Below are 22,033 nucleotides of genomic sequence, written 5' to 3' on the forward strand. Positions count from 1 at the left end.
TCCTGGTTCATTTGTTCAGAGGCTGTTGTTGCTCAGGGCCCCATCTGCAATTGTTCTTCCTTGGGTCACTTGCTGCAGTTTACAATCAGACTGTCCTGTGGGTTGTGCACGGGCCCTGTGGGGCTCCTGAAGGGTGAGTGGGTCCTGCTGAGCACTCCTGGGCTCTCCAATCAATGGATCAGCTCATGGATGGCAATCAGGGAGTCTGGGTTGGTGCCATCTTGCCACCGGTGCACTGCTGTGGTAGTGATTGGCACTTGTTGTTCTTCTACCTTCAGCAGCCCCAGCACAGAAGGATCCTGTGAGAGACCAGGCAAGGCAGAGCTGCTGCATTGCCTCTGTCTCCAAGACAGCTCTACCAACAGCTCCTCAGTCACCTTTGGGCAGTGCCTGTCACAGGGCTTGGAGTAGCCTCAGTGCCTGTTGCTGACATTGAAATAGCTGTGCCACCTCTTGCTGAGGTAGCAGTTGTGGTGCTGTTGTAGGGGTTGGAGTGGCTGCAGTGCCACATATCTTTTATTTGTATGTGTCTGTATATTTCTGTGTGCCCTGTAATGTGATGAGGTGGTGGATTTTTGCTGGAAGCTTCAGCCCAGCCCTGGATCTAGGGCTTTTCTTTAGGGTATCTTAGAGCTGTCTGTGAAGGAGAAGGGGTATTGCAGCCCAGCAGAAACAATGGCAGGATCCCAGCCCCTCCAGCATGTCTTTGAAACCCTCCCACTGTCCTGCACACCATTACTCAGTGTCTCTTGCAGGACTGGTCCAGGCACATCTGCATCAATATTCAAGAGCAGGACTGCAGCAGAAGTAGCATGAGTGCCTGGCAGGGTTTGACTAGGACTAGTAATTGGTAGTGAGGGTGCTAGTGCTTGGTCCAAATGTGTGGTACGTGACTGTTTGAAGGGTGTGAGAAACCTGTGTAAAACCACATTTGGGGTTCCCCAGTGTGTCTGGGATACTCTGCTATCAGGGCAGTAGAATCTCCATGAAGGTTTCATACAACTTTAGGATAATACTGGACAAGAATTGGGAAAAAAGAAATGAAAACAAAGAAACCCCAACAAAACCAAACCACAAAACCTAAGTCAATGAAGAAATAATCCAAGCTTTTGTGCATTCTTTATAAAACAATCTGAACTCATTTGAGGTTGTCTGTTAAGAAGGAGGAAAAGAACTGTTAGAGCTGAACCCAGTGCAGTGATTGGGAGAAAACTCCAGGCACAAACTTGCCAACAAAGTTTTCAAGCTGACAAGCAGGTATTCTTCATTGCGGCGCTGGGAGACACGGGGGAGAGCTCCTCCTGCCGTTGTGTCCCCCTGTTGCTCCACAGGCCATCCTTATGTAGTCCCTGGGCATACATACATAGTCATGAGGCTACGTGTGGATTATGTTGTTTTCCAGAACGTTCCCTGCATGTGTACAAAAATGTGGTGGTCTCTGAGGGTATTTACTTCTTCCAACAATCTTCATCCCTTCTGGCAAAAGTTCTAATCCAGGTCCTGGAAGGATACCTGTCGATAATAGTAAACTTGGGTATTACAGCACCTAAGGTGCCTGCCCCCTTCCAGCTGGGGGGGTAGAGTCTTATAAGCATTTTCTCCACATAACCAATACCATCCTTTCCGTTTAGGAATGGGCCACCACTGAACCAGGTTACCATCTATATTAATAGTGTGGTTGCAATTTGAATGGTGACCTACATCTGTGGCATTTGAACAAGCATGATCTGCCCTATTTCCTGGTGTAATACATCTTTGTGCACAGGACACCTGTGCAGTGATTGGGAGACAACTGCAGGAACAAACTGGCTCAAACCGGCCATCAGCGGCAGTTGTTAGTCACTTGCTGAGGGGTTGGCTTGAGAGAGGACTCCTGTGGCACCGGAGCTGGGGGAGATCAGAGCCCAGGAGCCTCAGCTCAGAGTGACAGGAGCCACTGAGGGAGCCTCAAGTCCTTGATAGGGCTTGCAAAGAGCTCAGCAAGGAGGCACCTCATGGCCACAGCTCTGGGAGCTCTCCCCTCATGGCCACAGCTCTGGGAGCTCTGCCCTCATGGCCAATTACACCTAATGGGTAATCCTGAGAACAGGAATAAAATGGTTGTTTTGTGGGAAAAGCCACAAAAGTTCTGGGAGGTCAGAAAGGAAAACTGGGAAAGGGTTTGTAAGGTATCAAAGTGAAGAGACATTGACTGCAAAGGGGATTGTGCTGTCACCGGAACTGTGATCTAACAACGGGAGCTGATCTGCACAACCAGAGGTATTATTGTACTGATCCCATTAAAGGTATCATACAACTTGTGTGGAGCTGCTCTCATTGTCATACAACTTGTGTGTATACACACATACAACTTGTGTGGAGCTGTTCTCATTGTCATACAACTTGTGTGTATACACACATACAACTTGTGTGGAGCTGCTCTCATTGTCATACAACTTGTGTGTATACACACATACAACTTGTGTGTATACACACATACAACTTGTGTGGAGCTGCTCTCATTGTCATAAGTGCATTTGCAAAGCACTGGGAAAGAGAAGTTATAGGGATCTGTAAAGGATTGGCTGAAATGGGACCAGTCAAGACAAGGAGAAGAGCCCATTGGGTTACATTTGGGCACATTGGAAACAACTGAGAGGATCTTCTGGGGCCCCTGTGAACAAGAAAACGTTGGTAAAATATTGTAACTGACACTGATGTTCATTATACTTTGGAAGATCAGGAAAAATGGCCTAAAATGGAACTTTGAATTAAAATTAATGTTGTTTTTTTGTTATAATTGTTATAATTAATGTTGTATTTGAGGTGAGGAAGATGGGATGAAGTCATGTGTGCAGATGTGACAGACACAGTGCGAATTAATCCACCTCTACCAGATCCCTTCATTTGGGCTTTGGGACAGGAACAACTGAAGCTGAAGATGTTGTTCAGATGGTGACACTGGGGAAAGGTGTTTAAGGTTAAGGACAACCAAAGGGAAAGGAGCTCGAGCAGCTCCTGTGTTTGAGCATGGGATGGGGCCGGGACAGGCAAACCAGTGGGAACAGACATGTGGACAGATGGGACTGAAACTGGGAGGAAAGGAGGAAAGAAACTGGTTAAACTGGTGGAGAAGGAAGGTTGAGCAGAGGTGGAACTGGATCCATGTGTGTGCTATGGGGCAGTGCCATGGGGCAGCTGCAGTGAATGAATTAGGACTAGAATGACATAAAAACCGGTAAGAAGAGAGTTTATCCCTTGTTGGGATGGACCATTTCTTGTTGTTTTCACTACAGAAACGGTGATAAGAACAGCTGGAAAAGGGTGACACACACGTCACCAGTACAGGGACCTGTGATAGAATGGGACGTTGTAACTGAACCCATAGACACCAAACTGACCCTCAAGAGGACTTGGATAAGTAACTGATGGAATTCATATTGAATCCCATAAATCTGATATGGGAAATGCAGATCTAGTTGAAATCATTTTAAGAACCCATAGGATAAGGGCCAATCCCAGTCCATGTCCTATATGCAAACACTGCAATGTGTGTATTAGAGCCAAGTGTCCCAATTTCTTGAGTTTATTATTACCCATAGGGGAGAACAGCAACAACTGTTGAGGAGTCAGTCACATTTCTTTTGCATTGGGTGTGAAATCACCACCTCCTGGAACTGTTGTTGTGGGTCAGATCCTATTGCTGTAATAGGGAATACACCTTTAATGTGCCAGAGAGGGCGAGACCGGAGGGGATGGATGCTGCAGCTCCATGGGCTGCACCCCTAGGGCTGTGAGTGCTGAGCACTGTGATCCTGACCGGAGCTCTTTGGTGTCGGTTCTGATGGAAACCATATGGGAAATGCTGTAGCTTCTAAAGACATTCACAACAACTGTAGTGAATGTGTTACCACAACCAGACGAGGGAGGATAACCTCTAAACCCTGGTATATCACACTGGGTATATCACACTGCTTATGAATGCAAAGGAACAAAGTCGCATATATATTCAAACCCAGTATGAATTGTGTCAGGAAACAACCAAACTGTGTGTTCTGATCCAAAGGAACTTCCAACCTTGTGCTGGGGAGAAATGAGAACACATTCAGATGAAGGGACATTAATTGGAATAAGTGAAGTTATAACCAATTTGAGTCAGTAATTTTGATGCGTGTGATATTATAGATGATGATTTAGATACTGTGGATGTTTAGAGTGGAGGCAGTACTACAGTAAATAATATATATAATATTATAGTATATACTATAGTATATAATATATATAATATTATAGTATATACTATAGTATATAATATATCTGCCCAGGTGGACACCAATGTCATATAAACCCTGATTATGTACCTAGTCAAAACAGGTATCAGTCATCACCCCTCTGTGGAAGGACAGGATGGATACTGGGATCCTGCAGCTGGGATGTGGGTATCAATGTAAGACTATGAGCTTCAATAGCAAGAATGCAAACAAACCATAACTGTACAACCTGTGCCTGCAATCCAGTAAATGTAACTGTCATAGACTGGAAAAACTGGGAACAGGAACTAAAATTGGGTTTAGGATACATGGAAGTGGGGAAGACCCACGTGGGACTATTGGTATTAAGATCAAAGTATAGAGAGTCAATACAACTTCATTCATTGTTCAATTCCTTCTACAATGAAATGGGAACGAGTCCAACACGGAATTCCCAACATTTCTTGGGAATCTCATGCTGAAAACAGAGGTAAAGCATTGAGGGTAACTGCTGTTTGTGGGGTACTGAGCAGGGAGGGGATGGCCCCGGGGGCAATGGGGGTGATGGAAGCGACACTGGAATGTGGGAATATCCAAAGGGAACAATGGGCGACAACAACGGATCATGCAAATGAGAAGAATCGGCCCTTCCAAGCCCTGCCCCTCCAGGCCCCGCCCCCTCACGTCTCCGCCCCGCCCTCCTAAGCCCTGCCCTGCTAAACCCGCCCCTACAAGCCCCGCCCTGCTAAGCCCCGCCCCTCCAGACCCCACCCTATCAAGCCCCAACAAGCCAGGCCCCGCCCCACCGGGCCCCACCCCTCCAAGCCCCGCCCCACTAAGCCCTACACTTGGGGGGCAGACGTGACCCAGATGGCACAGACTGATGCTATGGGGGTGCTGGGACCACACATCATTGTACAGCATTTGCGTTTATTACACACACAACCACATCCCAGTGTGGTCTCTATGTGCTGTGGGGCTACTGCTGCTTCCCATGGGGGGCGAGGACCTCGGGGCTGTTGCCCGTGGCTATCGCCAGCTCCTGCTGGGGCGGTTGTGGGGCTGGAGGCGGTTGTGGGGCTGGGGGGGTCTGCTTGGCCTGGGGAAGGACAGCAGCAGGTGTGGGGCTGGAGGTGGTTGTGGGGCTGGAGGTGGTTTTGGGGCTGGAGGCGGTTGTGGGGCTGGAGGTGGTTGTGGGGCTGGGGGCGGTTGTGGGACTGGGGGCGGTTGTGGGGCTGGAGGTGGTTGTGGGGCTGGGGGGGTTGTGGGGCTGGAGGTGGTTGTGGGGCTGGGGGCAGTTGTGGGGCTGGGGGCGGTTGTGGGGCTGGAGGTGGTTGTGGGGCTGGAGGTGGTTGTGGGGCTGGGGGTGGTTGTGGGGCTGGGGGTGTCCACTCACCTGCCCCCCCCCAAAGCGCTTGCGCAGGGCCTCAATCCGCTCGGGCTCCAGCTTCTGGAACAGGGGACTCACCTACAACCGGGGGGAGATGTGGGTCACCCCACACCAGTGCTCCCAGTCCCACCAGTACTGCCCTCCCAGTCCCACCAGTACCGCCCTCCCAGTCCCACCAGTACCACCCTCCCCATCACCTACGGTGCCCACGCGGTGTCCATGGGGCAGGGTGCAGGTGAAGGTGTGGGTCAGGACGAAGCAATCCGGGGGGATGCGGAGCTGCCCTTGTATGGCAGAGCTGATGCTGGGCATGTAGGGCTGTAGCATCACAGCCAATAGGGATGCCATGTTCACAGCCACACCGGTCACCGTCCCCGCGCGCTGTCTATGGGGCAGGAAACTGGTCAGTGTCAGCTCTCTGCCTGTCCCCCCCCTCCAGCCCCACATCTGCCCCATACCTGTCCTCTTCACCCCCCTTGATCCGCTTCCATGGCTCGTTCACCTGGATGTACTGGTTGCCATGGCGAGAGATGCTGAGGATGCACCTCAGCGCATCCCGGATGCTATGGGGCAGAGGGGGGTCAGTGCATGCTATGGGGCAGGGCTCTGCCCTCCACCCTCGGCCCCATGGTTGCCCCCACACACCGGACTCTCTCCAGCAACTGGTGGTACTGGTGTAGCTCCAGTGTGACCCGCGCCAGGAGCCGCTTGTCCTCGGGTGCCAACACCATACTGGGGACGGTACCACCGAAGAACTTACACACGAACATCCCAGCCCTGGGTACAGAACAGGCATCAGCACAACCGCAGCCATGGATGACACAGTCGCTGCCGTGTCCGACTGTTGCTGAACCTGTTGATGAAGTTGCCCAAGTTGTTGAGCAGCTCCGCGTTGTTCTTGAGCATGAGGTCGCTCCAGCAGAAGGAGCTGTCCTGCCCCTCGGGCCGCAGGTACAACAGGTAGAACCGCCACACGTCCGCAGGGATACCGGTATCCATGGCCATGTCACCGAACACCCCCACACCGCGGCTCTTGGAGAACTTCCCATCCTCGTAGTTCAGGTACTCTGTGGGGTGTGGTACAGACACCGCCATTGGGTACAACCATAGACCCCCTGCCCCACATCACACCCGGCGCCGGCTGTACCTGTGGCGATCAGGTGGTTCACGAGGGTGTAGTTGTCATCCGCACCCAGGAGTGAGCAAGGGAAGATGACGCTGTGGAAGGGGACGTTGTCCTTGGCCATGAAGTTGTAGAGCTCAACCTGTTGGTTGGGGGGGGACACATGAGGGCTGTGGGGTAGGGCTGGGGGGTTACGGGGCAGGGCTGGGGCATATGGGGCAGGGCTGTGGGGTGTGGGGCACATCCACCCATCGGCACCGAGCACCCCCCGCCAGCCCCATGGCACCACCCGCGAGCCCCTCACGTGGCTGTGGGGTGTGGGGCAGGGTTGGGGGGTGTGGGGCACATCCACCCATCGGCACCGAGCACCCCCCGCCAGCCCCATGGCACCACCCGCGAGCCCCTCACGTGGCTGTGGGGTGTGGGGCAGGGTTGGGGGGTGTGGGGCACATCCACCCATCGGCACCGAGCACCCCCCGCCAGCCCCATGGCACCACCCGCGAGCCCCTCACGTGGCTGTGGGGTGTGGGGCAGGGTTGGGGGGTGTGGGGCAGGGCTGTGAGGTGTGGGGCAGGGCTGGGGGGTGTGGGGCAGGGCCGTGTGGTGTGGGGCAGGGCTGTGGGGTGTGGGGCAGGGCTGGGGGGGTGTGGGGCAGGGCTGTGGGGTGTGGGGCAGGGCTGGGGGGGTGTGGGGCAGGGTGTGGGGTGTGGGGCAGGGATGGGGGGTGTGGGGCAGGGCTGTGGGGGTGTGGGGCAGGGCTGGGGGGGTGTGGGGCAGGGCTGTGAGGCAGGGCTGTGGGGTGTGGGGCAGGGATGGGGGATGTGGGGCAGGGTTGTGTGGGGCAGGGCTGTGAGGTGTGGGGCAGGGCCGTGGGGTGTGGGGCAGGGCTGTGAGTTGTGGGGCAGGGCCGTGGGGTGTGGGGCAGGGCTGTGGGGTGTGGGGCAGGGCTGTGGGGTGTGCGGCAGGGCTTTGGGGTGTCCCGCTCTGACCCAGCCCCCACCCCACACCTGCCCCACACTCCCACCTGCTCAGGGTTCTTCCACCACCTCTCCCATTGGTCGGTGTAGTTTGCTGTGATTGACAAGTACCCAATGGGAGCATCGAACCACACATAGAACACCTGGAAAAGGGGGGGGGGTGTGAGCGCGGGACCCCCAAGTAGGGCACATGTGGGGCGCGGGACCCCCAAGTAGGACACATGTGGGGCACGGGACCCTCAAGTAGAGCACATGTGGGGCACGGGACCCCCAAGTAGAACACATGTGGGGCACGGGACCCCCAAGTAGGGCACATGTGGATCCGAGCCCCACACCCCATAGATCACCTTGTCTCGGAAGCCGTCCAGGGGCACAGGGGTTCCCCACTGCAGGTCGCGGGTGATGCAGCGCGGCCGGAGCCCCTCCCGCAGCCACGAGCGGGTGATGTGCCGAGCGTTGGGTGTCCAGTGCCCCGAGGCCCAGGAGAGCTCCAGCCACTGCTCCAGGGGCTGCTGCAGCTGCGGGGCACGTGGGGTGAGCGGCGGTGACACACACCCCTCTGCACCACACACGTATGGGGTGACCCACACCCCTCTGCACCCCACACGTATGGGGTGACCCACACCCCTCTGCACCCCACACGTATGGGGTGACCCACACCCCTCTGCACCCCACAGCTATGGGGTGAGCAGGGGTGACCCACACCCCTCTGCACCCCACACGTATGGGGTGACCCACACCCCTCTGCACCCCACAGCTATGGGGTGAGCAGGGGTGACCCACACCCCTCTGCACCACACACGTATGGGGTGACCCACACCCCTCTGCACCACACACGTATGGGGTGACCCACACCCCTCTGCACCCCACACGTATGGGGTGACCCACACCCCTCTGCGCCCCACACATATGGGGTGAGCAGGGTGACCCACACCCCTCTGCACCCCACACGTATGGGGTGACCCACACCCCTCTGTGCCCCACACGTATGGGGTGAGCAGGGTGACCCACACCCCTCTGCACCCCACACATATGGGGTGACCCACACCCCTCTGCACCCCACAAGTATGGGGTGACCCACACCCCTCTGCACCCCACACATATGGGGTGACCCACACCCCTCTGCGCCCCACACGTATGGGGCTCACCTTGGGCAGGTCCAGGAAGAGATGCTCGGTGGGGTTCACTGTGGGGACGCCCTTGCAGAGCTTGCACTGAGGGCTCTGGGAGCACAAACAGGGGTTGGATGCGCCCCATGGCACGGATGGGGGGTGTGGGGCAGGGCTGTGGGGTGTGGGGCAGTGCTATGGGTCAGTGCTATGAGGCAGTGCTATGGGTCAGTGCTGTGGGACAGTGCTATGGGTCAGTGCTATGGGGGGGGTGTGGGGCAGTGCTATGGGGCAGCCCCACCTTGAGCTCCACAGCATTGATGAGTTTGCCACACTTATCGCACTGGTCCCCCCTTGCCTCCCCATAGCCACACATGGGGCAGGGCTGTGGGGTGTGGGTCAGGGGTGTGGGGTGTGGGTCAGTGCTATGGGGCAGTGCTATGGGGCAGTGCTATGGGGCAGCCCCACCTTGAGCTCCACGGCATTGATGAGTTTGCCACACTTATCGCACTGGTCCCCCCTGGCCTCCCCATAGCCACACATTGGGCAGGTGCCCTCCACGAAGCGGTCGGCCAGGAAGCGGCAGCAGAGCTGGCACCGAAGCTGCTCCACAGTGTCCTGGAGCAGGAACCCGCGAGCCAGGAGCCGGCGGAAGATGTCCTGAGCGATGCTGCCAATGGCACCAGGTCAGGTGTGGGTCAGAGGTGTGGGGGTGTGGGGCAGGGCTGGGGGGTGTGGGGCAGGGCTGGGGGGTGTGGGGCAGGGATGTGGGGCAGGGTTGTGGGGTGTGGGGCAGGGATGTGGGGCAGGGCTGTGGGGTGTGGGGTGTTGGTCACATCCTCCCATCGTCCCCGAGCCCCCCCCCCCCCCCGCCCCACAGCCCTGCCCCTCACATGGTCTGTTTTGGTGTCGTGGTGCGGCCGAAGTAGTCGAAGGAGATGCCAAACCAGGCGTAGATGTCCCCATGGATCCTGTGGTACTTGTCACACACCTCCCGCGGCGTCAGCCCCTCCTGCACCGCCCTGGTCTCGGTGGCTGTGCCGTACTCGTCAGTGCCACACACGTACAGGGTGTTCCAGTTGCGCAGGCGGCAGTACCTGCATGGGACAGAGCCTGTCACTGAGCGTGGCACAGAGCCTGGCACTGAGCCTGGCACAGAGTGTGGCACTGAGCCTGGCACAGAGTGTGGCACTGAGCCTGGCACAGAGTGTGGCACAGAGCCTGGCACCGGCGCCGGCACCGCGGTCACCGCAACCCCCATAGGACCCCATAGAGCATCACCTGGCGAAGGTGTCGGCGCTGAGGACGCAGCCGATGATGTTGCCGAGATGAGGCACATTGTTGACATATGGCAGAGCGCTGGTGATGAGGATGTTCCGCATGCCCTCCACCGGCAGCCTGGCATGGGCACAGCACTCAGGGCACGCATAGGGAGCAGTGGGGGCACCGCACCCCATAACCATGTGTGGGATGTGTGGGGCAGCCCCAGCACTCACACGGGTGTCTGGGGCCGCCATGGCTTGGGCAGCGCCGCGGCACCGCGGGCCCATGCGTCGGTGGCCGCCGCGATCTCGGCCTCGGTGAGGACGCGCTCGGAGCCTTCATCCTCTGGAGGCGAGGCCGGGGATGGCGCGGGGCTGCCAGAACCAGCACCGGCACCAGCACCAGCACCGCGGGGACCCGGCTGCTGCCGCAGGTGGGATGTGAGCTCCGACAGTGCCGTGGGCACCAGGACGGTGTCAGCAGCAGCTCGGCAGGGATCAGAGAGAGTCATGGTGCGGAACCAGGTCCTGAGCGCTGGGAGCTCCGCTGGGGATGGGATGGGAGCAGTGTGATTGCCACAGCCATGGCACCATAAGGGATGGGATGGGAGTAGTGTGATGCCCACAGCCATGGCACAGCCACAGCACCATAAGCGATGCCCCGGGAACACCGTGATTCCTACAACCATAGCACCATAAGGGATGCCCCATCCGCACCACACTCAGCTGGGGATGGGATGGGAGCAGTGTGATTCCTACATCCATAGCACAATAAGGGATGGGATGGGAGCAGTGTGATTCCTACACCCATAGCACCATAAGGGATGGGATGGGAGCAGTGTGATTCCTACACCCATAGCACCATAAGGGATGGGATGGGAGCAGTGTGATTCCTACACCCATAGCACCATAAGGGATGGGATGGGAACAGTGTGATCCCTACAACCATAGCACCATAAAGGATGCCCCATCCACACCATAGCACCATAAGGGATGCCCCATAGCACCACACTCACCTGGCACACTGCTCTCCTCCTGCAGCACTGGGAACAATGTGCCCCACACAACCACATCCGCCACGGAGGGTGCCTCCTGTGCCAAAGCAATGTCAGTGCCATGACCCCGATGCCACCCCTGGTACCATTCCCGGTACCACCCCCGGTACCATTCCCGGTGCCACTCACCCCAGTGAGGAAGGCAGTGCCCGTCCTGGCCAAGCTCTGCTCCATGTGGGTCAATGGCTCCCGCAGGACCCCCACGGCCTCAGCCATGGTCCTGCCCAGCACCAGGCGGCCATAGAGCGCAGTGGTGGCCGCGGGCTGCGGGCGAGGGTCAATGGGGCCATGGGGGGGGGGGGTGTGCGAACCCATCTGAACCCCGGGGGGGGGGAGGTGTGCGCGCACCCACCCGCAGCTCGGGGGGGAGGGGGAAGGGGGGGGTGTGCGCACCCTCGGGGGGGAGGGGGGGGTGTGCGCGCACCCACCCACAGCTCGAGGGGCGGGGGGGGGGGGGGGCGCCCCCTCGGAGGTGGGGAGGGGCCTGTGCGCGCGCACCCACCTGCAGCTCGGTCGCCTCCCACTCCAGCCATTGGGTGCCGAGGTCCGTGGACGCGTCCCCGCGGCGCAGGAAGAAGAACCTGAAGGGTGGGGGTGGGTGAGGAGCGGGGGGGGCCGCGCCGTGCGCGCTCCCGTTCCCGGTCCGCGCTCCCGTTCCCGGTGCACGCTCCCGTTCCCGGCGCACGCTCCCGTTCCCGGCGGACGCTCCCGTTCCCGGTGGACGCTCCTGTTCCCGGTGGACGCTCCCGTCCGGTACTCACTGGCAGATGGCGTTGGGGGAGAAGAGGAGGGCTCCGCTCTCGAGCTCCAGGGTCGGGGCCGCGCCGGGGCCGGGGGGTGCGCGCTCCCGAGCGGGGCTGCCCCATTGCAGCTCCACGGGGGCGGCGGCGGCGGCCGCGGCCGCGAGCACCTTCAGCGCCGCTGGGCCGCGCACCGGGAGCCGGAGCCGCATGGCCGCGCGCAAGGCACGACGGGAGCAAGCTCTGACGCGGATCTCGCGAGAGCAGCGGTCACCGGAGCCACCAGCGCCGTCCTGCGGGCACCGGGGGGACGGCATGGAGCCCGTCGGGACACCCCCCCATGGATTGGAGCGGACCCGGCCCCCCATGGACCCCCCCTCCATGGATTGGTGCGGACCCGGCCCCCCATGCCCCCACCCCCCCCCCCTTGGATTGGTGCGGACCCGGCCCCCCATGCCCCCCCCCCCATGGACTGGTGCGGACCCAGCCCCCCATGCCCCCCCCCCCCATGGATTGGTGCGGACCCCGCTCCCCATGGGTACCCCCCGCATGGATTGGTGCGGACCCCGCTCCCCATGGGTGCCCCCCACCATGGATTGGTGCGGACCCCGACCCCCATGGCCCCGCCCACCCCATGGATTCGTGCGGACCCCGCTCCCCATGGGCTCAGCCCCAGCCCCACAGCTGCAGGCACCAGGGTCCGGGCCTCCCTTACCAAGCCCCACAGCCTCCACGGACGGACACGGATCCCACTGAGCAGAGCTCTTTATTGCGTACAATGGCGGACACGGAGACCCCGACGGCTGAGAACGGGGGGGGGGGGGGACGACACAGAGGGATTCACAATGGGAATACCCACAGATGGGGGGACATAGAGGGATACCCAATGGGAATATACGGGGGGGGGGGACACACACAGAGGGATTCCCAGTGGGAATAGCCAGAACGGCAGGGGGTGACACAGAGGGATTCGCAAAGGGAATACAAGGAGCGGGGGGGGGACACAGAGGGTTTCCCAATGTGAATATCCATAGCGGGGGGGGGGAACTGAGGGATTCACAATAAGAATACCCAGAGCAGGGGGGGGACACAGAGGTATTCCCAATGTGAATACCCTCGGGGGGGGTGACACAGAGGGATTCCCAATGGGAATACCCAGAGCGGGGGGGGGAAACAGAGGGATTCCCAATGAGAATACCCACAACGAGGGGGGACGCAGAAGTATTCCCAATGGGAATACCCACAGCGAAGGGGGACACAGAGGGATTCCCAATGGGAATACCCAGAGAGGGGGAGGGACGGACAAAGAGGGATTCCCAATGGGAATACCCAGAGCGGCGGGGGGGACACAGAGGGATTCCCAATGGGAATACCCACACCGGGGGGGGACACAGAGGGATTCCCCATGGGAATACCCACAGTAGGGGGGGGGGACACATTGAGGGATTCGCAATGGGAACACCCACAGCGGGGGAGGGGGACTCAGAAGGATTACCAATGGGAATACCAGAGCGGGGGGGGGAGGGACAAACAGGGATTCCCAATGGGAATAACCATGGGGGGGGTGACAAAGAGGGATTCCCAATGGGAATACCCAGAGCGGGGGGGGGGAAACAGAGGGATTCCCAATGGGAATACCCAGAACAGGGGGGGGACACAGAGGGATTCCCAATGGGAATACCCAGAGCGGGGGGGGGAAACAGAGGGATTCCCAATGGGAATACCCAGAACAGGGGGGGGACACAGAGGGATTCCCAATGGGAACACCCTTGGGTGGGGGGGACACAGAGGAATTCCCAATGGGAATACCCAGAGCGGGGGGGGGACACAGAGGGATTCCCAATGGGAATACCCACAGCGGGGGGAGGGACACAGACTGATTCCCAATGGGAATACACATGGGAGGGGGGGGGAAGACAGAAGGATTCCGAATGGGAATACCCAGAGCGGTGGGGGGGACACAGAGGGATTCACAATGGGAATATCCAGAGCAGGGGGTTACACACTGAGGGATTCCCAATGGAAATACAGAGAGCGGGGGGGGGGGGGGGGGGTGGGGACACACAGAGGGATTTCAAATTGGAATACACAGAGCGGTGGGGGACTCAGAGGGATTCCCCATGGGAATACACACAGCGGAGGGGGGACACAGAGGGATTCCCAATGGGAACACACAGAGTGGGGGGGGGGACAAAGAGGGTTTTCAAATTGGAATACACAGAGCGGGAGGCGGACTCAGAGGGATTCCCAATGGGAATACCCACAGCGGGGGGGACATAGAGGGATTCCCGATAAAAATACACAGAGCAGGGAAGGGACACAGAGGGATTCCCAATGGGAATACCCAGAGCGGGGGGGCGAGAGGACACACAGTGTAATTCCCAATGGGAATACCCAGAGCGGGGGGGAAGACACAGATGGATTCCCAATGGGAATACCGAGAGCGGGGGTGGGACACAGCGGGTTTCCCAATAGGAATACACTTGGCGGGGAGAGGGTGACGACACAGAGGGATTCCCAAAGGGAATACCCAGAGGGGGGGGGTGGGTGGAACACAGAGGGATTCCCAATGGGAATACCCAGAGAGGGGGGGGGACACAGAGGGATTCCCAATGGGAAATCCCAGAGCGGGGGGGGGTGGACACAGAGGTATTCCCAATGGGAATACCCATAGCGGGAGGGACAGACAGAGGTATTCCCAATGGGAATACCCAGAGCGGGGGGGGGGGGGGACAAAGAGGGATTCCCAATAGGAATACCCACTGCGAATGGGGACACAGAGGGATTCTCTATGGGAATACACACAGCGGGGGGGGGGGACGACACACAGAGGGATTCCCAATGGGAATAACCACAGCGGGGGGGGACATAGAGGGATTCCCAATGGGAATACCCACAGCGGGGGGGCCGACACAGAGGGATTCCCAATGGGAATACGCACACCGGGGGGGAGAAACTGAGGGATTCCCAATGGGAATACCCACAGCGGGGGGGGGGAAACAGAGGGATTCCCAATGGGAATACCCATAGCCGGGGGGGACATAGAGGGATACCCAATGGGAATATTCATGGGGGGGGAGGGACGACACAGAGGGATTCCCAATGGGAATATACATGGGGGGGGGGAGGGACGACACAGAGGGATTCCAAATGGGTATTCCCACACCGGGGGTGGGGGAAACTGAGGGTTTCCCAATGGGAATACCCACAGCGCGGGGGGGTGGACACAGAGGTATTCCCAATGGGAATACACAGAGCGGGGGGGGGTCACAGAAGGATTCCCAACGGAAATACACACAGCGGGGGGGGGGGGGGGGGGGACACACAGAAGGATTCCCAATAGGAATTCCCAGAGCGGGGGGGGGGGACATTGAGGGATTCCCAATGGGAATACCCAGAGTGGGGGGGGACACGGAGGGATTCCCAATAGGAATACCCAGACCGGGGGGGGACACAGAGGGATTCCCAATGTGAATACCCACAGCGGGGGGGACGACACAGAGGGGTTCCCAATGGTTATACCCACACCGGGGAGGGAATCTGAGGGATTCCCAATAAGAATACCATCAGCGGGGGGGGGGGGACACAGAGAGGGATTCCCAGCGAAAATACCCAGAGCGGGGGGGGACGGGACACAGAGGGATTGCCAATGGGAATACCCACAGCTGGGGGGGGACACTGAGGGAGTCCCAATTGGAATACCTAGAGCGGGGGGGGTACACAGAGGGTTTTCGCAATGAGAATGCACAGAGCGGGGGGGGGACACAGACGGATTCCCAACCAGAATACCCAGAGCGGGGGGGAACACAGAGGGATTCCCAATGGCAATGCACATGGGGGAGGGGGATCGACACAGAGGGATTTCCAATGGGAATACCCACAGCGGGGGGGGGGACAAAGTCGGATTCCCAATGGGAATACCCACGGGTGGGGGGGACACAGAGGGATTCATAATGGGAATACCCAGAGGGGCTGGGGGACGACACAGAGGTATTTCCAATGGGAATACCCAGAGCGGGGGGGGGGACACAGAGAAATTCCCAATGGGAATACCCACAGCGCGGGGGGAGACACAGAGGGATTCCCAATGGGAATACCCACAGCGGGGGGGGACATAGAGGGCTTCCCAATGGGAATATCCACAGCGGGGGGAGACATAGAGCGATTCCCAATGGGAATACCGACAGCGGGGGGGGAAATAGAGGGATTCCCAATGGGAATACCCAGAGCGGGGTGGAAGACACAGATGGATTCCCAATGGGAATACCCACAGAGGGGGGGACGACACAGAGGGATTCCCAATGGGACTACCCACAGCGGGGTGGGGAACACAGAGTGATTCCTAATGGGAATACCTACAGCGGGAGGGATATACAGAGGGATTCCCAATGGGAATAGCCAGAGCGGGGGGGGGACACTGAGGGGTTCCCAATGTGAATACGCAGAGCGGGGGGGGGACAGGACACACAGTGGGATTCCCAATGGAAATACCCAGAGCGGGGGGGAGACACAGAGGGATTCCCAATAGGAATACCCAGAGCGGAGGAGGGACACAGAGGGATTCCAAATGGGAATACAGAGAGCGCGGGGGGGTACCTAGAGGGATTCCCAAAGGGAATACCCAGAGCCGGGGGGGGGGAAACAGAGGGATTCCCAATGGGAATAACCGCGGGGGTGGGACATAGACGGATTCCCCATGGGAATACCCAGAGTGCGGTGGGAACAGAGAGGGATTCCCAATGGGAATACCCACAGCGGGAGGGGACACAGAGGGATTCCCAATGGGAATACCAAGAGCGGTGGGGGGGACACAGAGGGATTCACAATGAGAATATCCAGAGCAGGGGGTTACACACTGAGGGATTCCCAATGGGAATACGAAGGCCGGGGGGGGGAAACAGAGAGATTTCCAATGGGAATACCCACAGCCGGGGGGACACAGAGGGATTCCCAATGGGAATACCAACAGAGAATGGCGACACAGAGGGATTCCCAATGGAAATACCGAGAGCGGGAGGGACACACAGAGGGATTCCGAATGGGAATACAAATGGGGGGGGGGGGGGGGGGGGGGGGGGGTCGATACAGAGGGATTCCCAATGGTAATGCCCACAGAGAAGGGAGACACAGAGGGATTCCAAAAGAGAATACCCACAGCGGGAGGGACACACAGAATGATTCCCAATGGGAATACCCAGAGCGGGGGGGGGACACACAGATGGATTCCCAATGGGAATACCCAAAGCGGGGGTGTGACACAGAGGGATTACCAATGGGAATACCCAGAGCGGGAGGGACACACAGAGGGATTCCCAATGGCAATACCCATAGCGGGGGACGACGACACAGAGGGATTCCCTATGGGAATACCCATAGCGGAGGGAGACACAGAGGGATTCGCAATGGAATACAGTTGGGGGGGGGGAGGGACGACGACACAGAGGGATTCCCCATGCGAATACCCATAGAGGGGGGGGGACGCAGAGGTATTCCCAATGGGAATACCCAGACCGGGAGGGACACTGAGGGATTCCCAATGGGAATAACCAGAGCGGGGGGGGGGACACAGAGGGATTCCCAATGGGAATACCAAGAGTGCGGGGGGGGACACAGAGGGATTCCCAATGGGAATACCCAGACCGGGGGTGTACACAGAGGCATTCCCAATGGGAATACCCACAGCGGAGGGGGACACAGAGGGATTCCCAATGGGAATACCAAGAGCAAGGGGGGACACAGAGGGATTCCCAATGTGAATACCCAGAGCGGGAGAGGACACAGAGGGATTCCCAATGGGAATACGCAGAGAGGGGGGGGGAAACAAAGGGATTCGCAATGGGAATACCCAGACCGGGGGTGACACAGAGGTATATCCAAAGGGAATACACTCAGCGGAGGGGGGGGGGGGGGGGGGGCCAGTGGGGGATTTCCAATGGGAATACACTCAGCGGAGGGCGGGGGGGGGGGGACAGAGAGGGATTTCCAATGGGAATACACTTGGGGGGGGGGACGACACACAGAGTGATTCCCAAAGGGAATACCCACAGCGGGGGGGACACGGAGGGATTCTTAAAGGGAATACCCACAGAGTGGGGGGACATAGAGGGATTCCCAATGGGAATGCCCACAGCATGGGGGGGGAACACAGACGAATTCACAATGGGAATACCCACAGCGGGGGGGAGACACAGACGGATTCCCTATGAGAATACACATGGGGGGGGGGGGGGTTCGACACAGAGGGATTCCCAATGGGACTACCCAGAGGGGGGGGGACGACACTTAGGGACTCCCAGTGGGAATACCCAGAGCGGGGGGGGGACACAGAGGGATTCCCAATGGGAATACCCACAGCGGAGGAGGACACAGAGGGATTCATAATGGGAATCCCCAGAGTGCGGGGGGGCGGTCGACACAGAGGTATTTCCAATAGGAATACCCGGGGGGGGGGGGGGGGACGACACACGACTCAGAGGTATTCCCAACGGGAATACCAGATCGGGGGGGAGACACAGAGGGATTCCGAATGGGAATACACAGAGAGGCGGGGGGACACAGAGGGATTCCCAATGGGAATACCCAGAGCGGGCCGGGGACAAAGAGGGATTCCCAAGGGGAATACCAAGAGCGGGGGGGGGGACACAGAGGGATTCCCAATGGGAATACAGAGAGCGGGGGGGGAGGGGCACAGAGGGATTCCCAATGGGAATACCCACAGCGGGGGGGAGGACACAGAGCGATTATTAATGTGAATAACCACAGCGGGGGGGGGGGGGGAATCTAAGGGATTCCCAATGGGAAAACCCAGACCGGGGGGGAACACAGAGGCATTCCGAAAGGGGAATACCCACAGCGGGGGGGGAAATAGAGGGATTCACAATGGGAATACGCACAGCAGGGGGGGACACTGAGTGATTCCCAATGGGAATGCCCAGAGCGGGTGGTGGACGACACTGAGGGATTCCAAATGATAATACCCGGAGTGGGGGGGGGGGGGGGGGACACTGAGGGAATCCCAATGGGAATACCCAGAGCGGGGGGGGGACACACAGATGGATTCCCAATGGGAATACGCTCAGCGGGGGGTGGGGGGGACTCAGAGGTATTCCCAATGGGAAAACCCAGAGTGGGGGGGGACACACAGAGGGATTCCCAATGGTAATACCGACAGCGGGGGGGACACAGACGGATTCCCAATGGGAATAAACTTGGAGGGGGGGGGACGACACAGAGAGATTCCCAATGCGAATACCCACAGCGTTGTGGGGACACAAATTGATTCCCAATGGGAATACACATGGGGGATGGAGAGGACACAGGGGGATTTCCAATGGGAATACACATGGGGGGGGGGGGGGAAGACGACACAGAGGGATTCCCAATGGGAATACCCAGACCGATGGGAGAAACTGAGGGATTCTCAATAAGAATACCCAGAGCAGGGGGGGTACACAGAGGTATTCCCAATGTGAATACGCTCGGGGGGGGTGACACAGAGGGATTCCCAATGGGAATACCCAGACCGGGGGGGGGAAACAGAGGGATTCCCAATGAGAATACCCACAGCGGGGGAGGACGCTGAGGGATTCCCAATGGGAATACTCACAGCGAAGGGGGACACAGAGGAATTCCCAATGGGAATACCCAGAGCGGGGGAGGGACGGAGAAAGAGGGATTCCCAATGTGAATACCCAGAGCGGCGGGGGGGACACAGAACGATTCCCAATGGGAATACCCAGAGCGGGGGGGGGACACAGAGGGATTCCCAATGGGAATACCCACAGCGGGGGGGGGACACAGACTGATTCCCAATGGGAATACACATGGGAGGGGGGGGGGAAGATACAGAGGGATTCCCAATGGGAATTCCCACAGAGAAGGGGGAGAGGGATTCCCAAAGGAAATACCCACAGCGGGAGGGACACACAGAATGATTCCCAATGGGAACACCCTTAGCGGGGGGGGGGACACAGAGGGATTCCGAATGGGAATACCCAGAGTGCGGGGGGGACACAGAGGGATTCTCAATGGGAATACCCACAGCGGGGGGGGGGACACAGACTAATTCCCAATGAGAAAACACAGGGGAGGGGGGGGGAGACACAGAGGGATTCCCAAAGGGAATACCCAGAGGGGGGGGGGTGGGTGGAACACAGAGGGATTCCCAATGGGAATACCCAGAGAGGGGGGGGGGACACAGAGGGATTCCCAATGGGAATTCCCAGAGCGGGGGGGGGTGGACACAGAGGTATTCCCAATGGGAATACCCATAGCGGGAGGGACAGACAGAGGTATTCCCAATGGGAATACCCAGAGCGGGGGGGGGGGGGACAAAGAGGGATTCCCAATAGGAATACCCACTGCGAATGGGGACACAGAGGGATTCTCTATGGGAATACACACAGCGGGGGGGGGGACGACACACAGAGGGATTCCCAATGGGAATAACCACAGCGGGGGGGGACATAGAGGGATTCCCAATGGGAATACCCACAGCGGGGGGGCCGACACAGAGGGATTCCCAATGGGAATACGCACACCGGGGGGGAGAAACTGAGGGATTCCCAATGGGAATACCCACAGCGGGGGGGGGGAAACAGAGGGATTCCCAATGGGAATACCCATAGCCGGGGGGGACATAGAGGGATACCCAATGGGAATATTCATGGGGGGGGAGGGACGACACAGAGGGATTCCCAATGGGAATATACATGGGGGGGGGGAGGGACGACACAGAGGGATTCCAAATGGGTATTCCCACACCGGGGGTGGGGGAAACTGAGGGTTTCCCAATGGGAATACCCACAGCGCGGGGGGGTGGACACAGAGGTATTCCCAATGGGAATACACAGAGCGGGGGGGGGTCACAGAAGGATTCCCAACGGAAATACACACAGCGGGGGGGGGGGGGGGGGACACACAGAAGGATTCCCAATAGGAATTCCCAGAGCGGGGGGGGGGACATTGAGGGATTCCCAATGGGAATACCCAGAGTGGGGGGGGACACGGAGGGATTCCCAATAGGAATACCCAGACCGGGGGGGGACACAGAGGGATTCCCAATGTGAATACCCACAGCGGGGGGGACGACACAGAGGGGTTCCCAATGGTTATACCCACACCGGGGAGGGAATCTGAGGGATTCCCAATAAGAATACCATCAGCGGGGGGGGGGGGACACAGAGAGGGATTCCCAGCGAAAATACCCAGAGCGGGGGGGGACGGGACACAGAGGGATTGCCAATGGGAATACCCACAGCTGGGGGGGGACACTGAGGGAGTCCCAATTGGAATACCTAGAGCGGGGGGGGTACACAGAGGGTTTTCGCAATGAGAATGCACAGAGCGGGGGGGGGACACAGACGGATTCCCAACCAGAATACCCAGAGCGGGGGGGAACACAGAGGGATTCCCAATGGCAATGCACATGGGGGAGGGGGATCGACACAGAGGGATTTCCAATGGGAATACCCACAGCGGGGGGGGGGACAAAGTCGGATTCCCAATGGGAATACCCACGGGTGGGGGGGACACAGAGGGATTCATAATGGGAATACCCAGAGGGGCTGGGGGACGACACAGAGGTATTTCCAATGGGAATACCCAGAGCGGGGGGGGGGGACACAGAGAAATTCCCAATGGGAATACCCACAGCGCGGGGGGAGACACAGAGGGATTCCCAATGGGAATACCCACAGCGGGGGGGGACATAGAGGGCTTCCCAATGGGAATATCCACAGCGGGGGGAGACATAGAGCGATTCCCAATGGGAATACCGACAGCGGGGGGGGAAATAGAGGGATTCCCAATGGGAATACCCAGAGCGGGGTGGAAGACACAGATGGATTCCCAATGGGAATACCCACAGAGGGGGGGACGACACAGAGGGATTCCCAATGGGACTACCCACAGCGGGGTGGGGAACACAGAGTGATTCCTAATGGGAATACCTACAGCGGGAGGGATATACAGAGGGATTCCCAATGGGAATAGCCAGAGCGGGGGGGGGACACTGAGGGGTTCCCAATGTGAATACGCAGAGCGGGGGGGGGACAGGACACACAGTGGGATTCCCAATGGAAATACCCAGAGCGGGGGGGAGACACAGAGGGATTCCCAATAGGAATACCCAGAGCGGAGGAGGGACA

The 22,033-nt window shown here is 58.7% G+C and overlaps 1 protein-coding gene across 2 annotated transcripts; it reads right to left on the reverse strand.

Annotated features, from left to right (window-relative positions):
• Positions 1 to 1,391: 1,391 nt before the first annotated feature.
• Positions 1,392 to 12,097, reverse strand: MARS1 (methionyl-tRNA synthetase 1). Of its 2 annotated transcripts, none has more exons than XM_034074238.1 (18): positions 11,907 to 12,097; positions 11,648 to 11,726; positions 11,275 to 11,409; positions 11,107 to 11,182; positions 10,325 to 10,637; positions 10,110 to 10,226; positions 9,722 to 9,925; positions 9,297 to 9,498; positions 8,868 to 8,942; positions 8,067 to 8,237; positions 7,767 to 7,862; positions 6,767 to 6,884; positions 6,473 to 6,686; positions 6,265 to 6,396; positions 6,078 to 6,182; positions 5,821 to 6,004; positions 5,626 to 5,697; positions 1,392 to 1,512 (listed from the first exon to the last, which is right to left on the reverse strand). In XM_034074238.1, the coding sequence occupies exons 1-18, from the start codon at positions 12,095 to 12,097 to the stop codon at positions 1,489 to 1,491; spliced, it is 2,508 nt and encodes an 835-aa protein (XP_033930129.1). In that variant the 3' UTR covers positions 1,392 to 1,488. The 2 variants fall into 2 exon arrangements, with proteins under 2 accessions (XP_033930129.1, XP_033930128.1); XM_034074237.1 differs by lacking the exon at positions 1,392 to 1,512 and adding an exon at positions 5,140 to 5,328.
• Between the last annotated feature and the right edge of the window lie 9,936 nt (positions 12,098 to 22,033).

The sequence above is a fragment of the Melopsittacus undulatus genome, unplaced genomic scaffold, assembly GCF_012275295.1.
Source record: "Melopsittacus undulatus isolate bMelUnd1 unplaced genomic scaffold, bMelUnd1.mat.Z mat_scaffold_72_arrow_ctg1, whole genome shotgun sequence".
Classification (NCBI taxonomy): domain Eukaryota; kingdom Metazoa; phylum Chordata; class Aves; order Psittaciformes; family Psittaculidae; genus Melopsittacus; species Melopsittacus undulatus.